Here is a 25,889-nt window from a genome sequence, read left to right on the forward strand (position 1 = left end):
ACATTCTTTCACTTGCATAGAGAAGCCGAAAAATGAAGAAACTTCATAGCAGGCTGACTTTGCTATATTTAGGTGTTGTATGTGGTGTTTATCTTTCCCTTTTGCTGAGGTACAAAATCTCTTGGGTATTGACACTGTGCTATGGTCTGTTCACTGATGCACAAAGAGACTTTCCACATGAAGCTGTGGAAGCACTACAGCCAGTCTGAAGCTACAGATGATTCTGTTAAACTGCTGCTGCCATGCACGGATCTGACAGACTGTGCAGGTCACAGTTCCTATACACACAGCCATCTCTGATATGCTATTGCCCACATCATAAATGCCTCAGATTGATTCAAGGATTACAGAATGAATAACAAAGTGGTTAATTGAATTTCCTTGCCCAAACTTGCTAGCTCCAACTGTGAAAATATAAATGAGGATCAATAACAAAAAAAAATCCCTACCTAAAATAACCTATCAAAATCTAAGTAGGCCAGGGAATCAAGAAAAATGAGCCTTGCTATAGACAAAAATGATGGATGGAATAAATTCTATCATTCTGGCATACTCAGAGGAATATCCTGGTATAAACTCTCTTATGTTTTAAATTCAGCAACTGTTCAATCTAATTTTATGCTTGGTACTGATGAGAGTTGTGGAAATGCTCTTGGGTGACAAAATAATAAATAAGAATTAGGCTAAAATTGGAAAATTACATCTAAACATAAAACCAAATAGCTAACAGACAGAAAATGCAGCATCTGCAAAGCTGGAGTAATGCTTTTATGGACACAAATAGTGTGCAAAAAGCATAAAACTACACTAAGCAGTAATTTCTCTGTATTATCTAAATTATATTTGCAAAGACTTGATTTATGCATTTGTGTTGATAAGTATGTGTTCAAATGTAAGGGAATTCCTTGCTTTTCTTTCAAAGTCTAACCTCAACTGATCTGTATCTTTGACTAAAAAGAATCTGAAGCCAATGCTGAACAAGACCATTAGTTTTTTGTTACTAATTAAATGTAACAAACCGTTTAAATGTGTATAGTGTTTAAATACGACAATAGAAAAAACCATAGCAATCTAGAAAATGGCAAAACATTGGCCAGTTTTGCTAATAACCTAGTAAGAGAGATAAGAGTTGCTTTAAGACCACTGTGTCTTATTAATACTCATTGGAGGAATGGAAAGACATGAAAACTCTTGTTTGCTCCAGAGCCCTTCCTTTGTGTGGTGTTGGCACTCAGAAGCACTTATGCAATAAGCCCAAAGATGGAGTGAGAGAGCCTTTTATAGCACTTCAACAACTCAGTAGGAAAACAAACTTCAGTGAAGCAATCCCTGGGTAGGTTTCAATGAATAATGGACTTTGTACTTTAGCAGCTGAATTAAATGTATTTATAAAAAAAAAGAAAACAAAAAAAAATCCCTGTGTTAAAATAGAACACACAAAACTAAATGAAAGGGAAGATCTCTGTCAGTTCACTACCATAAGAGAAACAGAGATGACATCCAAGTCCCCAAAGATGCTGCCATGCTCACTGATGGGGTACATCCTGTGTTTGCTGGGGAGGCTAAACAATAGCAGCTGCCACAGCTGGGACCAGACCCCAAACGACCAAAACACAGAAACTTCTTCCAAAAGCCCCCTATTATTTGTCCTGCTCTCCACAGATCTATCTTTAAATTCAGGGACTGCTCTGATTCTGTTTGGAGTGAAACAAACTGAAGAGATCATAAAGGGTCTTACCAATCAGCACTAAATAGTCTTTGTCAAGGTTTCAGCAGAGTTCCAGCTGGAAAAGGATGAGTTCTACAGCCCTCTATTCAAAACCATGTCAGGCAAATTCTTCATTAAATTCCAATCATTTGTATTAGGCTTTATACATGCTAAAACCCTGGTACTGAGACCCAATAGTACCTTGCACACCAGGAGTCTGTGAGTTACTAGGTTTTTCATCTCCTGTAGCACCAGAAATTTATAAGCTCTACTGTAGTTCCTGTCCCAATATAAGACACCATGTGTTACCAGTGTTATTCCTGGCTGTTGGAAAGACTGGTCCATGCTTTATGCTTCAGGAAAAAAAGCCAAAGAAATCTACATCACCAAACACAGCAACATTCCCACTTCCCACTCTCTGGTTTAATAGTTGAGATGAAACTTCTTTACCTTCCAGGGGCATCTCCCTTTTCATCAAACCAAACTTCTTCTCCAGAAACACCAATGAATGAGGATTTGAGGAGGAACTCCAGGAGTTTGCTGCCATCAATTGGCTTCATAGCATCACACAGTCCAACATGTCCAGGGCAAAGGGAATGATGCATGTTCTGTAGCCCATAAGCCATAGCATATATTGCATTGATGACAAATCCCATTTTACTGTCCTGCACATAATTTTCTTCTAAACTCTCATTGCCTACAATGGTAAGAATAAAAAGGGTTATTATAAAGAAAGATGAAATGACATGAAAATATGAAAAAACAATGATATAGAAAAAGGGATTTCCTTCTTTCTCTTTTAAAGCTTTAGAGGCATAAACAAGGTGCTAGTCAGAGAGTATAAATAAATAAATAAATAAATAAATAAAACACTTGCCCACCACCACCCGAGAGATCTTGAATTCATTAAAATTGAAATGCTTCATGAGAAGCACTCGTTAAGTCATCATCTTTTGTTTGTTGTTTTTTTGAATTTTTCCTTGTCATTCCACAATATTATTTATTTTAGGGAAGGTTAACCAAGAAGATAGATATCCACTGAAATAATTTTTAAATTGATTTCCTTGAAAAATTGAGTTTTTGTAACATTTGAAGTTTTTATTTTTTAATCTCATGTTTTTGAGGGTCAAGACAGCAATGTCCCTTTCAGTGTTAATAACTAAACAATGTAAATCAGCATCACTTCTCAAGTTATCAGAAACAATCCTTTTAGGTAAAAGTAATACTAGGTATGCCAGTATGGAATTGCTACAGAAAGTCAGCCAAAGTTTGAAACACTAAGTTTTTCTGTAACTGCAGCAGGAGCAGACACTGAAGTCTCCTTCCAGTGATCAGAAACAATGTGGCAGCTGAGGTTTTCTCCCCACATAGGTTTTCCCTCTGATCCTCAGCTGGGCCAGCACTGTCAGAAGGTGCTGGTTTTGGCTGCACTTCACATCAGACCCTGCTGGGTCCTGGGCTGCTCCCTGCTTGCCTTCTGCCAGCTGAGGTGCTGCAGGGCACTGCCAGCTCTGGCCCCAAGGCACTGCAGACCCATGCTGCGGGGCCCAAGGCAGCTGGAAGTAAGAAACCTCCCTGTTTTGCTTCTTTCCCCTTGAGTCATTCAATCACAATATGCTCCAAACTGCAAGTTGCTTTTATCTGCAGGCTTCCCATGTTACTCGATGTTTAACAGGCAGTGGCAACCCAGCCTCTGTTATTTTGTGTCAGGAGCACCTTGTGTACTCCAGGGAAGTAGGATGTGTGAGAGACTAGCTGTTAACTGGCACTTCTCGAATCCAGGTTGGAGGAGATGTTTGTCATTTTAGTACGATGAAAGGAGGTAAAAATCTGCAAGTTCACCAAAACTTTCAAGTAAAAAAGTAGTTCCTTACCCTAATGCAGCTATGATTTGCCTTTCAAATCAAACCATGAGGACTGTCCCTACATTTATCATTGAAAAAGGCTCTGATTTAGTAGGTGTTCTTTGCTTGCCCTAAAACTCAGAGGTTTCAGCTGGGAATTGATAGGACAGCAGACATCCCAAATGCAGGGATGTCTATCTTGCTTTTCCCTGGGTTGCATTGCAGCTAGGCAAGAAATTTTTCCTCTGTAACTATTTTCCAGATGAGCTTAACATAGCAAAAAGGTGTGATGGTGAATTTAAAAAGCTTTGTGAATATAGCATAATCTGACTGAATGAGTTCATGTGCTGCTCACTACCATACATTCACCACCAGCACCACCAAGCAAGGAGCAGCTTGAAATAAAGCAGAAAGAAATTCTTTCCAGAGGCAACATATCTGCCACTTTCTTTGTGAGAAAAGGTTCACAGCTCCCATTCAAATCACATGAAACAAACACCACTCAGATTCATGTTGAGAAACACAGTAAGAATAAAAAACTTGTATGCAAGATGGCAGAACATTCACCCAGGGAAGCAGAGAGTGTGCCAGTGCTTGTGCACCCTCACTTATGTACAGCATAGCCTTGACATCTTTATGCCTGTATATGCTAATATATAGTTTCAATAAAGTATCTGTCAGGCTGCTTTATCAGCTGATTAGTCCCATGGGACTAGCACTGTGAATTTATCATTGATTCTGCTTTCTTGTAGCTAGGAAATGAAATTGTTCCCAGTCCCTAGGTGAATGAGACACAGGAAGAACCTGGGCTTGGCACAGCATTCCTCTTGTGAAGCTTCTAAGCAGCAGGTTATGGAAGAGATCACAAAAAGCAGATAGTGCACAGCACTCACTAAACTACCCTTTCCTACATGAAGGTTTATCTCAGATCTTCCTCATTTTTTTAAAATTAGTTTAAAAAGAGAAACATAAACATCAGTAATGCTTGCAGGAGATAAAGACAACATCCATGTGTTTCCTGAGGCAAGCCTTCATATGGGTGATGGAGGTAGAAAATGAAATGTACCAGGATTTGCCAAGGTTTAAAAAGAGGCCACTCCCTTAAGTATGTATTGACTCAGCAAAACATGCTTTGGATTATCATATTTCAATCTAATATGCACACCTCCAAAGAGAATAAATAGTTGTTGGTTGAAGAATTTGCTTTTGACTATTTTGGAATGAGCACCTAAATTAAGGTTGCAAGCACATTGTCCCACAATACAGAGCTGACTGCCTTAATGTCACCTATAGAAATAATTGTATTGTAGTGGAAAGCAGCATGTGAATTGTCTGAATGAATTGTCTCCAGATCAGTAATATAAAAATCCTTCTATGTAAATAAGATATTTTTCAGTAAATCCAGAATGAGAAGTCATGTTTTCCCTAAACTTCACTTCCCAGAGTCAAAATCTACTGTATTTCATTTTCATCATTATAAATTGATACATTTATTTATTTGAATTTGTAAAATTCACTTAAGATAATCAGTTAGAAATGTGGGGGTTTTTAAAACAAAAGAAATCATGTAATTGTGTTCAGCCAGAGACAAAACAGTGTTCAATTAAGTTAGGGCAAGTTTTTAATAAATGCGAAAGTATTACAATATTTGTCATTGGCCATCTCTATAAAGTTATATTTTTCCTCAGTAAGTCTTTGAAATGTAACAAAAAGCAAAGCAGAACCCTGAACAATGAAACTTCTTTTTTTCTTTGTTTCTCAGCCCTTGGAAGAAAATACCATTGATCTACAGAAACCAATAGAAAACTATTTGTTAGCTTTCTTCCTTTTTTTTTTTTTTAATTTTAGAGACCTTAGCTTTCACTAAGGAAAGAAAAGCTGTAAGTCATAAGTCCTGTGAATATTGGATTAATTGAAGTCACTCAAATTAGACCATTAATTTTTGGATGACCTTGAAGAATTCAAGTGTCCTAAATATCATACTGAATTTTCTATTGGATGTAATGCAAATCTTCCCTTAATAATTTAAGTTTAACAGCTTCTCAGTAGTATGGATCATTTTTTTATCACAGTTTTGATTTTAGTCTCTGTTTCTGTCAGTAAATCTTAGGGGATGAGGGCACGTACACACATACACTACTAACTGGAAAGGAAAAGAAGAAAAAAAACAACAAACAAAGCCAACCAAAAAATCAAACATCACATCCTGGCTGCACACAACTGAAAAATGCTCCCAATAGTGCTAAAAGTGATACTGAAGTACAGGTGGAAGGAAGGAAGAGAAAAGAGTCCAAATTTTCATGAAAATCACTGTTAATTTTTCCATTTTCTGTAATGCACCTCTCAGCTAAATAATCCCAGCTTCAGCTACGTCTGTAGAAGGATGTGACTGTGAAGCAGCCATGAATTTAATTTAGTGCTTTTACTGTGAATTTGGTGTGGAGCTAACAGTGCTCTTGAGAACAGAGAGTGTATTTTGCAAATCCCACTTGAAAAACTGAAATAAAGAAAAAAATGTACTATTGGAATTATGGCAAGACATGAGGTAACTAACATGTAAAAGTAAAGATAGGAGATGTCTCTTGATATTCAATATTAAACTCAGCACCAAATATTACTCGTTTGCAGTCTTTAGAAAGGTTAGGGCAGGAGGTAATTTGTGATGGAAATAAATGTAAAAACATTTTGGTTGGGGAATCTAGCCAGTTGGCAAATTTTGAGCAAACACAGACATTTGATAAAGAACACAGTCTGTTCATAGATGACTCTTGATTAGCTTAAAAAGCCAAAATCTGTTCAGCAAAAATGTTTTAAAGGACAATATTTCGTCTGGAATAGGCAGACAGTTTAATGATTTGCTATGGTCATCTGCTGAATATTTAGGGTGAAATAAAAAGTTACCAGCTGGCATAAAAACTGTCTTCATTTCTGGTGGTCCTGACAGAGGTATGAAGGTATTAAAAATTGTATTTACTGCTTTCTCAATTTCCAGTAGTCCTTTCCAGGACTGCCGTGCTTCATGGGAAGGCCAAATGAGATTTTTGCTTTGTTGTAAATTACAACACGGGTGATGGTTGCATTGAATATGAGTGCTAATTTATGCAAAAAAAAAAAAATCTGGAAGGACAATTGGGGCAAAATTTCATTGGGAAAATGAAATGAAATGAAAAAATCTGCTATACTTGGGTTGCATATGTCAAGGAGTAAAGAGGGCTCCCCCAAAAAATGCCAAAGGTATAAACTGGTAGAGCAGTACCTCTTGGGGTCTCTAGCTGGTCAGAGTGACCCCGAGATAAGTTCAAAAGTCTCTTTTCCCAGCCCGGCGATCGAAGAAGGAGCCAGAACTTTTAATTTTTCTGTCTCAAGGTTGTTTGTTGTATCTTATCTATAAAATTCTTTCTCCTGTCCTGCCGAGATCTGCTCAGCAAGACAGTCAGAGGCAGCCTGACTGTCCCCGGGGCAGTGTTATCTTTTTATACTAAAAACTACGTGTACAATATTTACAATTACTTTCTAATACCTATCACTTATGTTAGACAGTGAGCTTCTTCTCTAAACCAATCTAAAAGTGCCAACATCACAGCAGAAGATGGAGGCCAAGAAGAAGAAGAAAGGCTGGACACGCTCAGATTGTTCTATCTTGCTCTCTGAACCCCCCTTCTAAAAAAAAAAAAATTTATTTTTCACCTTGTGATAAATTTAGTATCATTCTACTTAAACTTTCATGGCTTGTAATTCTTAATATAAGGTTGGTAATTGTTTTTTTCTAAGGGCTAAATCAAAGGCACAGGGGTCTTGGGCTCTGTGCTAAGGTCTCTGAGCCCCCTGGGCAGGGGTTTGAGTCTTCTAGGGCAGCTAGAGGAATTTCTTGGGTTCTTACAAGTACCCAGGCTCCTAGCAAATGTCCATATCCATTGGACAAATTGTGGAAGCAGGTTCCCTATCCTCCCCTTCAGTCCCAACAAACACTGACTTTACCACAGGGTTGCCAAACACTGGGAGAGGCTTCCTACAGAGGTGGCCAATGCTTCAAACCTGTCGACATTTGGAGCCATTTGAACAAAGCCCTTAACAATCTGTTTTAACTCTGGTCAGGCCAAACAGAACTGAAAATAAAAAGCTCCAATGAAACAAAAGAACCCTCAGTGGCTCTGAGAAAATTTGCTCGTCTTCCTCTGTGCAGGTTTGTGTGGAGAGCTGCTAGTGTCATAGCATGTCCTTGGAAAACACTGGATGTCACATATCTTGCACTGTCTCATGCTAGAGAAGACCTGACAAACTTTGACCACAACAAATTTGTGTCATAGGATCTTGCTAGGAGCAGGCAGAATGGCAGCATTGTGACCTGACCAGTCATTTTAAATCTGGGATCTTAAAGGTAAGAATTAAAGGTTATTCTAGAAACCAAATGGCACGTTAATGGTGATGATAAACTTAGTGGTGATTTGTGTAAAATTTTAGGATATTTGGCTACTTAGAAAAGTTGGAACAGTTTTAGTTAGATGCTTAAATATTTAATTATGGTTTTATCTTTGTACACATAGGAAAGAAAATGTAACCAATTCTACATTTCTGTTTTGTGACCAATTCCTTGAAAAATTTAAATTTTTAATTTTATTTAAAACTATTGAATAATTTAGGTTCAAAAAGAATTTTAAGATCATTGAGTCCAACCCTTAACCTGACATTGCCAAGTCCACCAAAAACCCTTTAATATCTTTTTTGACAGTAGCCAGATTGTGCACCAGTTGGGCTTTGGCCCTTCTAATTTTCTCCCTGCATAACCTAATGAAATCCTTGTAGTCTTGCTGAGTTTGTTGCCCCTTCACTCAAATGCCATAAACTCCTTTTTTTCCCCTGAGTTCCAGCCGAAGGTATGTTCAGTCTTCTTCCCTGGCTTATCTTTCCACACATGGGAACATTCAATAATGGCTAATCCTCTAACAACCATGCCAAAATATGATTGTATAAAATATTTTTTGCAAAGGGTTTCATTTGTTTTAACTCATTTGCCATTATTGATTCAGATGTTTTAGAAACATTGCCAGCTCACTCCCTCTCATGTTCTATTTGTAACATCTTTTTACATTACCTAACTTCAAAGATAACAACAAAATTATTTAAAAAATTTCACTTCAAGGCACTGCAAAATGAGTAACAGAGGTTATAATTTCTCTAGATGTGATAAGTACAATGATGGTGTGTTTAAAATGTGTGCATCTTTTGGTATTTTTCTCTTTGTATCACCTTTTTGATAAAAAATACACTCTGTTAATTAATATTGTACAACTGAATGAAAGCTGCACATCTTAAGAATAAAAAGTGAACTTTTGTTCCTGCTACAGTACTCACTATGTCCAAAAACAAGTCACAGGCAGCAAGTCATTTATTCTATATGAAAACATCCAAAAACTTCTTCCAGCCCACAATCAAATATGCAGTAATAATTCCTGAAGTTTTATTTTTCTATATAACTGCCTGCTTTCCAAGGCATTTCAAGCTGTAGCTCACTACCTAAGAGAAAGAGGCCAGGATTTGGTGACTAGAACAAGCAATTGTGGATCAGGGGCACAGGTTCCACTAGTTGTGGGCTGCCTCAATGACTTTGCTGTCTCTATGTGCAAGCTATAATGTGACAACCAATAATTTGTGGAAAAATTATCTGTGGGGGGCATATTTTCCAAGCCAAAAGGTGTTCAGAAAAAACAAGGCTTTGCTTCATTCTCAATTAAAAAAAAACTTTTGCAATTTTCATGAGAGAGAATTGATAGGCTGAAAAATTTCTCACAGACCATAGTATCTGTTTCATTCAACCTACAATAAACGATCCCATCACGGTAAATTATTGTTTCATTTATGGTTTCTGTTCCCAGAAGACCAGTTACTATTCTGTTCTCAAAGAGAACAGGATATGTGCAATGGTTACCACTTTACTTCTCACTTTGGTGTCTATCTTTGCAGCTGGGAAGCAAGTCCAAGAGGCAGCTAAATACAGTGGAAGAGAGGAGAGGTCCCTTGCAGGGATCCCATACATGGAGGATAGAGCTATCAGAAAGGCACAAGATGAAAGAGGTAACTCAATTTCCATTGTATGTGAACTATTTGTCTAGACAGAGCTCTTGTATTTGTAAGGTAAGGCTGAGGAAGGATGTAGTATTGTTATATACATTAAGGAAAGATCTTTCCTTAACGTCCCCCTGAGCATCATGTGGCCACTCTATAGGAAGCAATGCATTTCTCTACCTAGAACTGCAAGTTCCTCTGCCTTTTGGCAAGAGAGGAAGCAGAGCTTTCACAGGAGAAGCAAATAGGAAAGAATATCTTACAAAATGTGGGTTCTACACCAGATTTTGAAACATGCTGATAAACATTTGACATCTTACAGTACTCATGAAGCAATAAATGAAGTTCACGGGGTTTCAGACTTTGTTTTCAGGATGTCATTAAATCAGAAAGGTTTTGCTTCCACTCTTCAAATGGTTTTTATTTCCCCAAGCAAAGAGATTAAATTCATGCAATTACATTTTATGTATTTTTCCCTGAAAAGCTGGGATACAATTACAGTTACCAGTTGAGACACCCTGCTATTTTCTTTCTGAGCATGGTAAAATCTGTGAGACTCTCAGTTACTACTGCTTTGTTACATCTGGTGAATGTTGTTTTTTAATTGGGATTACTGTATTTCTATTCTTCTATACAAAACTAGAGAGAAGAGAATAGAAACACCCATTTGAAAGCTGGGTGTTCAGAAAAAGCTCCTCAAAAATTTGCACTAGAATTCTCTAAGGCATTAACAGGATGGTAATTGCAGCAGTATTTTTATGCAGGTTTTTGGGTTTTTTTTATTGTTAGCAAAGTTATTGAAATCACTGATGAAATGTCTTCTCTTGAAATAAAGTTGATATTGAATTTAAAAGGATTTGGAGTTTTTAGATTTGTTTTTTCCAGCATATCTTACAGATGTCTACTCCATGGCTAAAAGAAACCAGAATGTGATTTTAGTCATCAAGGTACAGGTTCTCCCTCATTTCAGATATCTAACACCTAAACCTTTGAAGATTAGTACCCATTTTATATATACTATACACCACCTATGTCTTCAATTTCCTTGCTGCTTTTGTGAGTATGCCACCTTTTACCCAGTGTTCTAAAAGAAGTTCCTTTTGTCTCTCCTTGTGTGTCAGAAGGAGTGGGGAAAGTTTTAATTAAATTTCCTTTCTTGGGTCTCCATATCATGTTATGTAAGCACATTAGGGCTTTAAGAGCTTAGTCTCAAAGACTCTGGAACAAGTCTGGCATACACAAATACAACAGAGCCACAGTGAAACTGAAACATTGTGAGGAGAAATGACTGTACAAGTCGCTGACTCACTCATTAATCAGATGTAGAGTGAGTGTCAGAGTCTCTAAGCACAGGGCAGGAGAAAGGGGACCCAGCAGTGCTGCCAGCCCTATGCCAAGTCTGAAGTCACCACATGACTTGGGAGCAAAACAGATGGAAACTGATCTAACTCCTCCTTCATTTCCCAGTCTGCAGACTTTGCTAAGCAGATACAAGAACCTGAAGTCTGCACCCTTCTCCGCTCTTCCTGCCTCTTCCCATGGGCATTCGGACTCTCACAACTATATGACTCCAGGAGGAGCAGCAAGTGACAATGCACATAGCTCATGCTTATGCTGAGGGAGATGATGAAGATGTGTTCTAGTGTGCCTCTGTCCAGGAGAGTAGACAGTCTCCTTTCTGCGACCCAGAGAAGCCAAACACGGGTTGAGAAGACTGTCACCTTCCTAGGGCTGCCTGCAACCTCAAGTGAATGTGAGGACTGGGCATGGCTGATGCCACAGGACGATGCAGGGCGGAGCAGACCGGGCATGTCTGGGTAAGATATTACATATTCACAAGCACTTATAGCTGATGTGCAATGCTGCAGCCCCTGTCTGCCTTCAGGAGAGGCTGGAGGAAGGTTGGAGGCCTTTGCAGCAATTGCGCAAAGCAATGGCTTTGTCAGAACTGCATCACTGGAGTGAGAGGCTGTGTTGGAGAAAAAAGTTGTTCTTGTTGCTCTTTTCCTCTTCTCCATAAATCCGCATTTCCTGCTCTGTCTCTTGTGTTTAGCAGTGAAAGAAAGGACTTGAAAGGGAATATAATGCACCACCTGAGGGCCATGCTAACAGCACATCTGTCTGCATGTCAGGAGCCCCAGGAGAGTGCTCTCTCTTCCTTCATTAGGCTGCCCCTGGCAAGGTGTAGCTTTCCAACACCACAGGTTTTGCAACCTACACAGATTGTTCACGTCTGTTTACAACTCTTGTCACTGAGAGCTGAAGAAACTGATCACAGAGTTGAAAAGTTGCAAGTATGTAAGCCCACAAAAGCAAGAGGGAAAGGAGAAAGAAACTAGGTAACAAGCAGAGAAATTCCACAAGTTCATGTACAGGGGGGCATGCTGTTAAATGCAGGTCTGGAGAAACCCACTTAGAGCAGATGGCTTGACAGAAGCTCATCAGCCTAATAAAGCTTCTTTAGGGGATGACATGACCTGAAGCCTCTGTGTTTCTTCCCATTAGGATAAAATTCCTCATGAGAAATTTTACTTGCCAAAAAATGTAGGATTTATGGCCCTGTGAGGATGATATGCTGAGATTCCTTCTTCTGTAAACAAGCCTGCAAGCTGGCATTTGAAACCCCTTTTGTACACATCCATTGCTATAGACTGTTAAAGGTTTGGCAGGACATTTTAACATTGCTTCCCCTTGTTCCTAGCTTTCAGTGGAATGATCTTGATGAAATAGCTCTGCAGCGAGGATTGGTTTTTAATGAAATAGAAATGGAAGGATCTACAAAGTATAGCTCAGTGCAAGGTGAAAAAAACTCAGCCTACTTCAAAGAATAAAAAAAAAAAATCCATACTTGTGATATTTGTGTGTGCACTTCAATGAAATCAGCTTGAGAAGTACAATTCACAGAATGTTCAACAGTGAAGACAGATAACAAAAACCTGCCAAAAATGCTAAGTTTTGAAGTTACTGTTTGCCTCATTTTGGCTATTATCTTAATTCCTGTTCTTTGGAACTAATACTCTGGGAAACAACAAAAGAAAATAACTGCCTCTGTGTAAAATAAATCACTTCCTGTGATTTTATTTATGAAGTAAACATCAATACAAATGGTTTGAAAAGAAGCATGACTTTTTATTGATGTGCCATCATTTTCATGGCTGCAGTCATGTGCCAAACCAGAAGTACATTTAAAATGCCATAATTAAATAAAGTTATGGACACTCATTTTTATGCACACTCTAATAAAAATGTTTGGAATCAACTCCATCATGAAGCAAGCAAGCTGCAAAAATATTTTGTCTACTTTCAGATGATAAAAATAATCAATATTCAGCCATTCTAGCTTATGGAAGTTCATCCCTGATTAAAATACTGTGATCGCATATTGGAAGGCTCATGGAACTGACCAGGAAATTGCATGGAAATACAGTGGCTTATTATGGTCAAATACTCAAACATGATACTCAAGGCTTTAAACTGGAAATCAATAAAATATTGATCCTGAACTTGGGAATCCATCAAGTCAGAAGCAGTTCGGGCTTAAAAGAAATCTACACTAATTCAGATAGTTAGGACATAACATTAAATTACATATTCACTCTAGAAATAAAAACAACATAGAAGAGAATGTGAGGTGATTCCAGCATCTTTTTTTTTTTGAAGCAGAAAGCAATTACTATGAGAGCTTGACAAATAATTATTATGATTAATTTGTTTTCCTTAAAAGTGTACAGGACTGTGTACAGTCTGCCTGCAAAATGACCACAATATGTTCTTTTACTTATTTGAAATTATTATTCACCTTCTGCAGCAACATATTGTTTCTCAGTTCTTATTTTAATTAGAAATTAATATTTCATCCTATAATCAGGAATAAAATATGCCAGATGATCTTTTTCTTTGATTGAATGGTTTGTATATGTAATCAACAGAGACACTGATTTCAAATCCTAATATAGCATTTGAAACCCATCTTATTATTTCATTAGCTAACTAAAATTTAATGCCAACAGAGGTTGAACGGTCAGGCTCAGCCTTTGCATTTAAAGGACATAGGCAGCTGCACAGTTATTTTAATGGAAGATTAACAGGCAGTGGGAATGGAATGGAATGGAATGGAATGGAATGGAATGGAATGGAATGGCTTTTCATCTGTCTCAGACTGTTCAGAGGCTGAATTCTCATCTGGTGTCATGGGGTTTGTTGGGCAGTTATTTTGGGGTGATGCTGGTATTCTTATTATTATTTTCTCTTATTTTCTCCTGTCCCCTTTCTTGGGAATACAAAACCAGAGGATTTAATTTGTTGCTATTACTGTGTCTCACACAGCTACCTCTGTCAGTTAGAGTTCAACAATAAACTATCTCTGAGCCTCTCTCAAACTCTGCAGGGTCCCACAAGTGTCCATGCTCCCAAGGCCTCAGGCACTAATTTAATCCTAATATTATTTAATGTAGTTATTATCACAGAGACCTTGGATCTGCCTTTGTCTCTTGCTTTTTTCACAGCCTTCTCTCAGTGTCATGTGGATCCTGACCAAGATTCTTTAAGAACAGGATTCCACAGAGACCATTTTCTACATGACCTGAACTCCTGGAGAGAAACAATAAAAAAGAAAGAAATCCCAATCTTGAGTCTTGCCTCTCCCTTAGGTAGCTATGTAACCTTGCTGCCTTATTTGCATGCTCAATTAAAGACATATTTAGAACTACTATTCTTAACAGATCAGTAATTTGGAACAAGCCTAGCAGATAATAAGTTGCTGCTACTCTTACATGAGACAGAAATGAACACACTTAAAATCAAATTCATTTACAAATGTAAAAGAACGTATACAGATTTTTATGCTATTTGGCTAGTTTTAATCACGTTGTCACTCTTAATAGAAAGAAAAAAAAGTTGAGTTGGATACCCTTGTAGATGTTCCATTGTAACACACTTCAATAGAAAAATAGAAAGTTCAGGAAATAGGACTGATTATATTTCAGATGTCATGCTTTTTATATGAAGCCTGAGACCTTATCTGAAAGAAAGAGATGGAACTCAGAAATTGTACTGCAGCTTTCAGAACATTATCCACTATAAAATACTTAAAATAGGAACCTGAATACATATTCAGGGACCTAATTAATTGACTTGATTAATGCCTGAACTTCTCTAGCTGCTGTTGACTTTCATAGACATTATGGGAGATCAGTACCCTTAAAAATCAGGCCAGTTTATCTAGGTCTCAGAACATGCACTTGAGGAGCCTAATTTTGAGCATCTTCATCATAAAATGCTGGTTCAGAGTTGAAAATATGCAACTTTCATATTAACCACAGAATGTATTACCCCCAAATGGGGCAAAGGAATTTCAAGAGATCCATTCTCAGTATAGGTTACATATATGGCACCAGCACAAAACCCAAAACAAAAGTAAGGGTCTTTAGATTGGAAAGTGGAAAAATATGATGATTGTAATAAAATACACATATTCATCTGTGCTCCTGTGTGGTATGGAGACAGAAAATGGAACAAATCACAAACTCTCTTCCCTCCATTGATCTAGATTTGTAAATGTCTAAGTAGTGACAGTTGTTGTCAGTGTACAGGCATGAGATTATGAGGATTTCAAAAGTGTGAGTCAAAATCTCATGATAATAGACCAAGTACTCCCCTTATGGTAGGACACAAACTAGCTGGCATAGCTGTTTTTTTCCTATCTTAAATTCCAGTGGTTCTGCATGAGTACAAAGAGCAGCCATTAAAGAGATCCACTATTTACTGTGCTTTAAATCACTATTGTTTTTAGAAGGGCTTCAGAATTCTTGTCTGTAGCACCCATCAGACAATACCACTGTATTTTCTTTCTTTAAATGTGTTTTTATTATTATTTTAAGAGTTCAAACCTTCTTCCTCACTTCTGTTCTTAATGCTAAGGTGCTATTAAAACCACCAGCACTGGCTGTCAGAATACAAATCAACACGAACCCCAATGTGCCTTACATCTGCAGAAATATAGCTTACTCCAAAATTCTCCTTTGCCGAGTTTGCTGCTGGTTTTGGGTTTGTTTTATTTTTAATAGTCCATATCCTCATGCAAGATAGCCTCTGCGTGAAGTGCTGGCTTCCTGGAGCCACATGGATATCCAATGAGTAAGGCCCAGGCTACACAGCAGTCCTGCAAACATGCAGCCTCTTACAGAATAACTTCTGGCTCAACACGACCAAAGCCAGATGATGCAGCTGCTCTGGAGCTGCAAACTGGTCTTGGCCACCCTAAGTAGCTGGGCTATGTTATAAACTAGCAGAGTACACTCACAGTTTTTGGTGAAATTAAGCACTGTTTTGAAATGATTGTTAGGAGCACCCACAGATTCCCTTTAATCCTTGCAATATGCAATCATTTAATCACAAATTCACAGATCACAAAGACCCACTTTATTTTTCCCTCACCTGGACACCTGCCCAGGGCTGCGTTCAGTAACACAGAAATGATCTTTCTTAAAGCTAAGCTAAGATTAGGAATTTCTGAACAATGTCTGCACAAGGATAATGCATCAATGCCTAGCAGCAAAGAAGAGCTAAGCAAATCAGAAGATAAAATAAGTGGCCCTAATCTGCAGTTACATTCTGTCAAATTCAACAGAAAAACAGAAACAGAATTCTTTCTGATCTGAAAGAATTTTAAAAGCATGCATTTTAGCCCACCTCTTGTTTTCATGGCTGTTGCCAAATGTGACAATGCAGAAAACACTCAAGTACTTGAGAGCTCACAAGAAAACAGGCCCTGTGGTATGAATTTTTAGACAAAATAAGCCTAGAAAAAGCAGCAGACTGAGCTGGTCTCTGCAGAAAGTAGACAGTTCACTGCCTAGCATGATGTGTACAGTGCTACTGCTTCGAAGAAAGCAGCCCTGCTTTTTCATTCCTATAGAGCTGAGCCTGAATCCAGCGCTAAATGGAAACTTTGAACTTCTGGGTTCCTCCAAAGCTCCTGTCTACTGTATGAATCTCAAAAATCTCAGCTGGAGGAAACATTTTGAAATCATCTGGTCTAATGCCTTGCTGAGCTATAGTGGCTCAGCCAGCAATACAGTGTCAAGGCAATATCTTACAATTTTTTCCTAACTCTCTCTACACAAGCAGACTTCTGCACTTCCCCAGACATCCCAGTATGAATGGGAAAACAGAGATTTATTCTAGCAGCACTACTTTTCAGACCACACACCTTCCATCAGATTATTCTCCCTGTGGATACCAATGCAGCATATTCTGAATAGGAAATTCTGTGGTTTTCATGGTTTAGGTTTTACCACTTAGGCTCATAATTTATTGTTCTGTGTGCCACTGCTTGCCCACAATCTTTTAAGAGGAACCCATTTATTTTAAGAATGCTACTGGCTATTTTTCAGAAAATATCCTTGTGTGCAAAGAGTCTCTCTAGTCTGCAGCTAGACAGGTGTGAGTATGTGGGACTGTGCCTATGTGTGTTAGCCTCCACTCTTCTCCTTTGCACCTGTATTTATGGAGTAACACTGCCAGTAATGACAACCTGTAAAATTGCAAGTGGAGTTTAAAACTTTCCACCTACAGGTAAATGAGGAAATGGAAGATATCATCCAATAAAAGACGTGGGGGGCTGACAGAAAGCAGTTTGCTTTGTGTTTAGATCAGTTACTTGTGTTATTTCACCTGACTGACTTCCTGGTTTGATTAAATGTTTATGTCTCTGCTAATTGTTCTGATGCACAACCTGCACAAACAATTGATTTCTAGGAACAAGTCAATTTTTGTTTTAATTGTGTGCTTTTGTCCTCACTGTGCTCCTGATAAAAGTTTAAATCATCTGTGGCAATCTGAGCAGTCAGGAGGGGCCCTGTCTTTCTCTAGGCTTAGGAGACAGGAGCCTGAAGGAGGCACAAGGGAGCATGATTCAGGTGTCCTCATCCTTAGTAGCACCATCAGTTTATCCATGTAATGGAGAAGGGTCAATGTCACAAGCCTACCTGAGGACTTTTTAATCCCAGAAATGCAAGCTCTTACTGTTAAAATCCAGAATGGAAAACATAGGCGTAGATTCAGAAAACTTTTGTCATATGCTGCTGTAACATGCATGGTTCTGTAAAATGTCTTCTATGCCGTTTACAAAGGCCCATGTATATTGCTTCTCTCCTTTATTTCATGATGATGTCATTATTTTGTTATGGGTCCCAAAATAAGAAAGCTATTTATTTTTATTGTATACTTACAGCCTATTGTATAGACAGCCTAGTTTAAAAGTATTTTTGGAAATAAAAAAATATAAGATAAATATAATTGCTTTTTTCTAAACATGGACACAAAAAGCTAGAACCAAATGAATAAGAAAGCTATTTATTTTTATTGTATATTTACAGCCTATTGTATAACAGCCTAGTTTAAAAGTATTTTTGGAAATAAAAAAAATATAAGATCAATATAATTACTTTTTTCTAAACATGGACACAAAAAGCTAGAACCAAATGAACAAAAACCTGGCCATTATATCTTTTCCAAATAATTCACATGATTTATCACAGCTAAGCACATTATTAATTGTCCTCATCTTAAAGCCTTAAAAGCTGCCTGTAAATTGGGAAATAAAATGGAACTACAACTCTCCTGTATTATCTGCTGTAAAAAAGATCTGACTAAGAAAGGTAGTAACTAAAATATCTTCAGACAAGCTGTCCCCAGTAGGCTTTGTTCTGGGTGCCAATGAAGTTGTGATCAGTTTTGGTCACTCCTGGGATCACTAGGATCTTCTGCCTCATACTGAGGAAAAAGAGTGTGATACAGGACCTCAATATGTAATGAGAATGCAAAGCAGAGGTGAGCATGGACAAGTCACAGGATCCTTAATGTAAAATATATTTTGAAGAAATTATGGCATGTCAATAACTTGATTCCTTCTTCAAGAGCTTAAAAATAAGTCTCCTATACACCACAAAGGTGATTTACCAGCAGCAGGGGCTGACATGGCAGAGTGCATACCAGGCTGTTGTCTTATAATTACTTTTTCTGAGTAATTATAGCGGCAGTAATTCCTCCTGTAGGTGCTTCTGCTGATGAAAAATCTCATGGGACAGGTGATCCATGGAAGAGCCCAGCAGATTTTGAGAGAAAAAGAATGTTCTCAGAGAAACACCTGCACACTTGTCTGACACAGCAGGATGAGCCTTAACAATGTCTGCTGGATCTAATTTGTGCAACTCTGGAAACTCAGATCAGCTCCCACTGGAAATACATTCACTCCTGCAGAAAAGTGTAGGAAAATCAACTAGACATCTGAAGTGCATTGTCCACTGAGATGAGAAAAGGAGAACCCATGTCATCTCATATAGATTTATTAGAAGTAGGGTGGTATTAAGAAAAAGTTCTTGAAAGAGAAGTTCTGAACTCCATTACTGGTGGCCTGGATGTAATCTGAGAGATGCACTGGTCTAATACAATCGTGTCTCAGGTTGGAAATAGACAGCCATCAGTCTTCTGTCTTCCCATCTGCTGCAATAAATGCAGTCAAGGAGAACTTCACAAACAAAAACAGAAAAACAAACATGACACGCATGAGTAGAGGCCCTGTAGATCTTCTAAGATGTTATTATCCTTTTCCTAGTTTCAGCCAAAATCATTGAGAGGGGCTGTAGACAAGAATGTAATGTTATTTGAGTTCATCTTACATCATTGCCAAGGTGAGGGAAAGGGATTTTCTGAATGTTCCCCTCCTGTGGGAGAAAAGGTGGTGTGGTGGGGAAGAGTTCGTTTGTATTTGTTGTAGTTTTTCATGTAAATCATCTTTTTTTTCCTTTGTCTTATACCTTCCATTGATATTATTGTTCTGCTGTTGTTCACTTTCTTATTTCATTTTTGCTTCCAGTACATTTTTTTAACTTAACCCATGATTTTCACATTTTGTGCCCTCTAATCCTCAACTCCATTCCTGGGCCAGGAAGGGGAAGGGGTGAGTAAGCGAGTGCCATCTGGTTTGGGAGAGTCTTGGCAGGGGCACTGAACTGGGGAGTAAAATTTTTAAACCACAGATATCTTATGTCAGAAAAAACCCCAAAACTTTTCACTAAAATTATAGGAACTGTGTGTCTGTATGGGATAAAACTAGTTATTTTTTAATGAGTGGGTGATAACAGTGGCAAACACTTAGGGATGCTTTTCAGAGAAATCTTAACTAGAGGCTAACAACCCCACCTGACTTGGGAACCAATTGTTCAAATAATTGGATAATATTCCACAGATATAAATACACTATTTGAGTCGGTATGTTCATGTAACACTGCACTGCTTTTTGTATTGCTGTGTGGGTCACTAATACCTAAACCACCTCTGCCCTGTGCTCCACATCTCTTTCAGATTGTGCCCATACCAAATGTAGCCCAAGGTCTTTACAGTCACAAAATAATCTATATTCACTGACATTTTCATCTCAAGAAGTATGATTCTGTTTTATTCATACCAAAGCATAAATGACTCTTCTGGAATATTTAGCCTTCTTCGCAAACTTCTTCTGCTATCGTTATGTTCTGCTCATGATTTAATATGTTATGACTATTTGAGGTAGTCTTTCAGAACTGGCCAGGTGTGGTGAAAGCTATTGTCTGCTGCAAAAAGGAGACGGGAAAAGATACACCTTCTTAAGACCAAATTTGACATAAGAATAGGGTGGACATACAGATCCTTGGCAGGAGTGATGGCAAGCAGCATTCTATAAGCAGGATGGTAACAACAGCACAACCAGTGACTGAGGCATGTGATTATCTAACCACTACCACCATCCTTTACTTGACAGTCACCAGGCTGCAGCTAGAACACTTCATATGATTTGTGAATCCCTAATACAGAAAGACACCGATAACCTGGAGTACCTGCAGCAGAAGGCCATCAGGATGATCTGGAGCTGCAATCCTTGCCTTTGAGGGCAGACTGAAGGGCCTGGGCTTGTTCAGCCTGAAGAAGAGATGGCTGCAGGGGAACCTTACAACAGCACCTCATGCTTATGGGTAGGTTACGAAGAAGAGAGGGGCAGGTTTTCCATAGTGAGGTCAGGTGCAAGAATAAGAGATGATAAGCATATCTTGAAATAAGAGAGGTTTAGACCCTCTCTTTAGATATGAGGCCAAACTTTTTCACATTCAAGTAGTGGAACAGGTTGCCCAGACACACTGTGACACCTTGGAGGTTTTCAAGGCCTGATCAACCTGGTCTGAACTGATGACTTACCATGCTTTGACAGGGAGTTGGACTACAGTCTTCCTGAGCTACCTTCTAGACTGAGTGATTCTGTGATCCTTGTGACTCTGGATGCACTCAGACTGATTGCTTGCAGTTCTCTTGGGCCAAGACAGGAATTAGCAGATAAAGAAATCCTTATGGCATGACCAAAGTATGAGTAAGCATCCTAAAGGGAGCTTGGAAGATGACTTTCTTTGGAACAAAAAATATCTACATTTCTTGTTCTTATCTGCAACAAATACATTCACTGACAAATAACCCTTTGTCACAAAGATCAATTGAATCGATGAATGAATCATAAATTGTCCACTTTGTTCCACTTTGCTCTATTGAAAAATGTTTGTGCTGATTGCCTGCCAATGTATTTTGTTGTCCCAGCAGATGAACTGCTGTGAGCATAATCTGTTATTTGCATCAGTTCCATTACCAATTTCATAACTGTCTCTTGTGGTGCAGAGGAGGACTCAGCCCACCTGGTTTACATAAACTCCAGCCATTGTATTATCTGCCAGGAGGAGAATAAGGCATTTTGTAAAAGAGCTTTCAGACATTCCTACAAGAGTTTGCACTGCACTGAGTTTTATATCATTTCTGTGTGAGTATGACTTACCTTTAATAATTTTGATCTATGTGGGCTCACCACATGCAACAGAAAAAGATTAGCCAGTGTATTTTTGTGTGGGAAAAAAAAAAAACCAAACACTTTCATTTGTGCTATCAGATCGGGGAAAACATCCTACAAGACTGTTGGAAAAATATCTGAACTCTGTTGATTGACATACACAGTCTATCATCTAACCTTGCTGTCAATGAACAATCTGCAAAATGCAGAATTGGCTGAGTTTTCTAATGAACTGAGATAAGTAGGGACTGTTCGTTGGGGCAGTGCCTGAGGCTGTGTGCTAGAGGAACTTTCTATCAGGTCCATCCTGAGATACTGTCTTAGTACCTCAAATTCAGAAACAGCTTTTTTTGTTACAATTAAAACACTCTGTTCTGTTCTGACTTTTCATCTGAAGGACATGAAGAATGGTGTGAATTTCTGAATTCTGCTATGTGTCAGGGGTCCATGCCGAGTTGTAAGACATGCTTTGTTTCCTACAGACTGTAGCAGCTACATGGGATACATTACAAGTATCTTAGTGGCACAGACAATTTAGGAACAACTTTGTACTGGAAGTGGTTTTGGCCTGCTAGATATTCAGGAAACTCTAGGAGAATATCCATATACAGATGTCTGCTTTCTTCTGTGGTACATTGACTTCAGCTGGCTGGCAGGTGCTCCCCAAGACATTTTCTCACTCCTCCTCCTCAGCAGGACAGGGGAGAAAAATATATAAATTAAAATTAAAACCCATGGGTCAAGATAAAGGTAGATTTTAAAAAACCGAAGAGCATGTATGGAAGAAAAAGAGAATGTATTCTCTGACATCTCTGTCAGCAGATGATGTCCAGTTTCTTCCTGGGAAATAGGGCCTTAGTGTGTTGCTTTGCAAGACAAATTCCTTAATAACAAACACTCTCCCACCTTCTCATCCTTTCTCTCATCCTTTATTGCTGACCGTGACATCATATGGTGTGGAAATTTTAGTCAGTTTGGGTCAACTGGTTTTGCCCCATCCTGCTGTCTTGCTCACTCCCAGCCTACCAGACTTTGAGAGTGGGGGTATGGGGTGGGAGAGAGCTTCAATGCTGTTTAAACACTGCTCAGCAGTGCCCTAAAAAACTGCTGTGTTACCAACACTCTTCTAGCTACCAATACAAAGTACAGCACTATGAGGGCTGCTGTGGCTGCTTGAGCCAATCTCAGCCAGATCCAATACATCTACATGTAATAAAATTTCTGTACTTGAATCCTAGTGAGGAAGAATATTTCCTATAGCAGCTGGAGAATGAGGGAAGGAGAGAAGGACAGGGAAAGGCATTGTGTTTCAAGAGGCACTTGGTTAAAACATTGCAAAGAATGAGTCAAAAAGAGTTCCCACTCATTTGGCTGCCACCCAAAGGGTAAAAGTAAGTTGTTTAATTTTTGCAAAAAGGGATGATCTAAATGAGCAGTAACTGCAACAGTCTTAATGGATTTCTTCTCTTCCCAAGAATTTTTTGCTACTACTACTTAGTTCTAGTAATCCAGATGAGCTCTTGTGAAATTGTGGCAAACTGTTAGGCATCCTACAGCCTTCATGGGATAGAGCACACTTGGACTTGCTTCCTTCCAATAGTGCTTAGAGCAAATATACTTTTATTTTTCCCCAAAATATGCATGTACATTCAGGGCTCAGTTTAATATGAGAACTAGTGAAGGACAACATCAGTCTTCTCAGAGACTGAATGAGGGAATTCCAGCAGTAATTCCTGTCATCAGAGAAGGGAGATTTCTAGGAACTAGCTTTCCCTTGCTTTGTCGAGATTATACAATCCTGAGCTAATGCTGACTCAACAGTAACAGGGTGTGAGAAATTGCAGATGCAGCAGCTGTAATTGCTTGAAGAGAAGTCCTTGCCTATCCATGAATGATAAAAATTGAACCTCACATGCCAGTGGCAATTCTGAATAAATTACTAAGTAAACTGATTAGATTGTATGTGAGTAAATTATAATGGGCAGGCAGTAACTAAAAATTCTCAACAGATACAAACTTTGCTATTAATCTTCTTTTCAAAATATAGATAGGTTGAAATATTGTGAACATATTTTAATGAGGTATTCAAAGAACAACAATGCATTTTCTTTTTTTTTTCTTGCTTCTCTCTGCTCCTAGGAAACCCCTTGCTGTGTAAATACAATTACACTATGCTTGCCTATCACAAGAACTTTTGTACATGGTTCTATTTTTCATTATAGAGTTTTCTGAAATGTTAGCTCTCTAGACATGGAAAACAAACTCGAGCAGTATTGCCTTCGATAATTGCTGTCTGTTTTAAAATATGGGTGTGTTTTGTTCTCAGTAAGGACTAAAAGAGCACTTCTGTAATACAAATGAGGTCATGACCCAGAGATAGTCACAACACCTGTTAATAATGTGCATGGTCTCCTGGGACCACAGGGGACTCAGCTTTTTCCATGATGCATGGCCCTACGTGCCTTTCCATAGGAATATTGAGGTAGGAGAAAAAGCTCTTAGATATACTGGAGATAAGGTGCTTGATACCAGTAGTGGTTACTGATTAGTTTCCTAGGGTGATATAGGAGTGGCAGCAGTACTTAAATTTGTAGTTAAAAGTCACAAAAAGTCACATAATCTATTGGCACTTTCAATGGGTTTCAAATATTAGTGCTTATTGTTTATTGAGCATCATGGATTTTCTCCTTCAAGTTTGTGTACAGAGATACTTTGTGAAGGTGGGGAGAGGCAAGAGACTCCTTTTTTTAACAGAGAGTTTGAGAAAAGTCCTGCCTCCAAATCTGTGAGAGATGAAGAAGGCGGTTTCTTGGCACTGTCATACTAGACCTCCTTGGAGAGAGTGTCTCCACCAAACAGCTTTGAAGCTGCTAGTATTTAAAGTGACATTCTTAACCTTCCAGAAATGTCAGATAAAGATATGTTCACAGAAAGCTTTGGTGGTGCCAGACAGTCAGCAGTCAGATCTGTGCAGCTAAGTAAAAATAAGTATTGTATTGCCCACAGATTTGCTGGGACATGGAGATCTCTTGATTCTGTAGATATGTCATTGGGAAAGATACCTTGTGATGCTTCCCTTCGGGACATTTATGGATTTTTTTTAGTTGTGTGTGATAAGCCTGAGGGTTATCAGTGGTACACCACCAAATTTAAGAGCTGATTGCTTTTCAGCAAAGCCTAAGTATCACATATTTTGAGGTTCCATGCAAAAATTGATAGCCTTCTAGAGGAGGGAAAGACGTCTGAATGCCTGACTTGACACTATTAACTGTCAGAGTCTACCAATGTAGATAAATGATTTTGTGTTTCACTAGTATTATCTAGAATTTTGTGGTCCCTGACACCTTGAGAACTCAGAACATTGCGCAGGCATGTGATGATACCTCTTCAGAGCTCCTCTAATGTCCAGTGACTTCAAACTTGGGATATCCTGAAAAGATTGGGGTAAGATATTTTCTTAATAAAATAGCCTCCACTACTTCTCTTCCATGATTTTAACTTTTTTTTTTTTCTTAAGTACAATTTTAGAGTCTACAGCAATCACTGTCTGAAAGCACCTACACATTCTGTGCAGAAATACCCCACGTTGGCCATTTTGAAGTCACCACATGGAGAGTTCCCTTGCTTTGATCCACCAGATGAAAGGTGAGTGTGACAGCTCAGAACCAAGTTTTTAGTTTCATAACCAAAGAGAGGCTGGATAACAAACTACCCATGTTTATAACAACTGCTGACATGTCTCGAAATTGGACCTTTGCTCATCAGCATGAAATTTATTTGTGTAAATGGAATGAACAAAACCATGCAATTTTAAGTTTCTTTTCTTACAAAAGAAGGCTGTGCATTTTCACTGTGCATAAATCATTCAACTCTCCTTAGCAATTTTTGCCCCTGTTGGCCTATATCAACTTCTTTGTCTGAGTTGAAGCATTTCTAAAGCAGACTAAATATTTACATGACAAACATTTTGGTGAGGTCTAAAGTTAGTAACCCATTTGAGGAAAAATTATCAGTATAAACTCAATGTGGATTTTGCCTGTCTGGACTGCTATTAGTCCCTCAGCACCCAGACAGGCCAGCCTGGCTGCCAGTCAGCATATCAGGCCAGTTTAAAGTCAGTGACAGTATTTGGTGATGTACCTCAATGGTGAATAGGAGAACAGGGGAGAAATAAAAGGTACTGTGGAAGTCCTTATTAGGAAGTATTACTGATGGAAAAGGGAAGAACTAGAAAATATGGGAATGCAGCTCAGAGAGCATGAGAAGACCAACTGAGATCACTGCTAGGGGATGCAGGTCAAAATGTAAAGAATATGAAAGAAAGGCTTCATTGGTTTTGTTCCTAAGGAAATAACTTCCTTAATATCAAGAATACATTTTTGACTACAAATTAAATATTTGCAAACTA

At 38.5% G+C, this 25,889-nt stretch overlaps 1 protein-coding gene across 3 annotated transcripts in view; it reads right to left on the reverse strand.

Moving 5' to 3' along the window:
* Positions 1-25,889, reverse strand: part of GRM1 (glutamate metabotropic receptor 1) — a 177,425-nt gene that overhangs the window by 39,764 nt on the left and 111,772 nt on the right. For all 3 annotated transcript variants that reach the window (XM_059843359.1, XM_059843361.1, XM_059843360.1), the window contains exon 4: positions 2,159-2,405. In XM_059843359.1, coding sequence (XP_059699342.1) covers positions 2,159-2,405 — 247 coding nt within the window. The remainder of the gene's footprint in view (positions 1-2,158; positions 2,406-25,889) is intronic.

Source organism: Haemorhous mexicanus, chromosome 3, assembly GCF_027477595.1.
Source record: "Haemorhous mexicanus isolate bHaeMex1 chromosome 3, bHaeMex1.pri, whole genome shotgun sequence".
In the NCBI taxonomy this organism is placed as follows: domain Eukaryota; kingdom Metazoa; phylum Chordata; class Aves; order Passeriformes; family Fringillidae; genus Haemorhous; species Haemorhous mexicanus.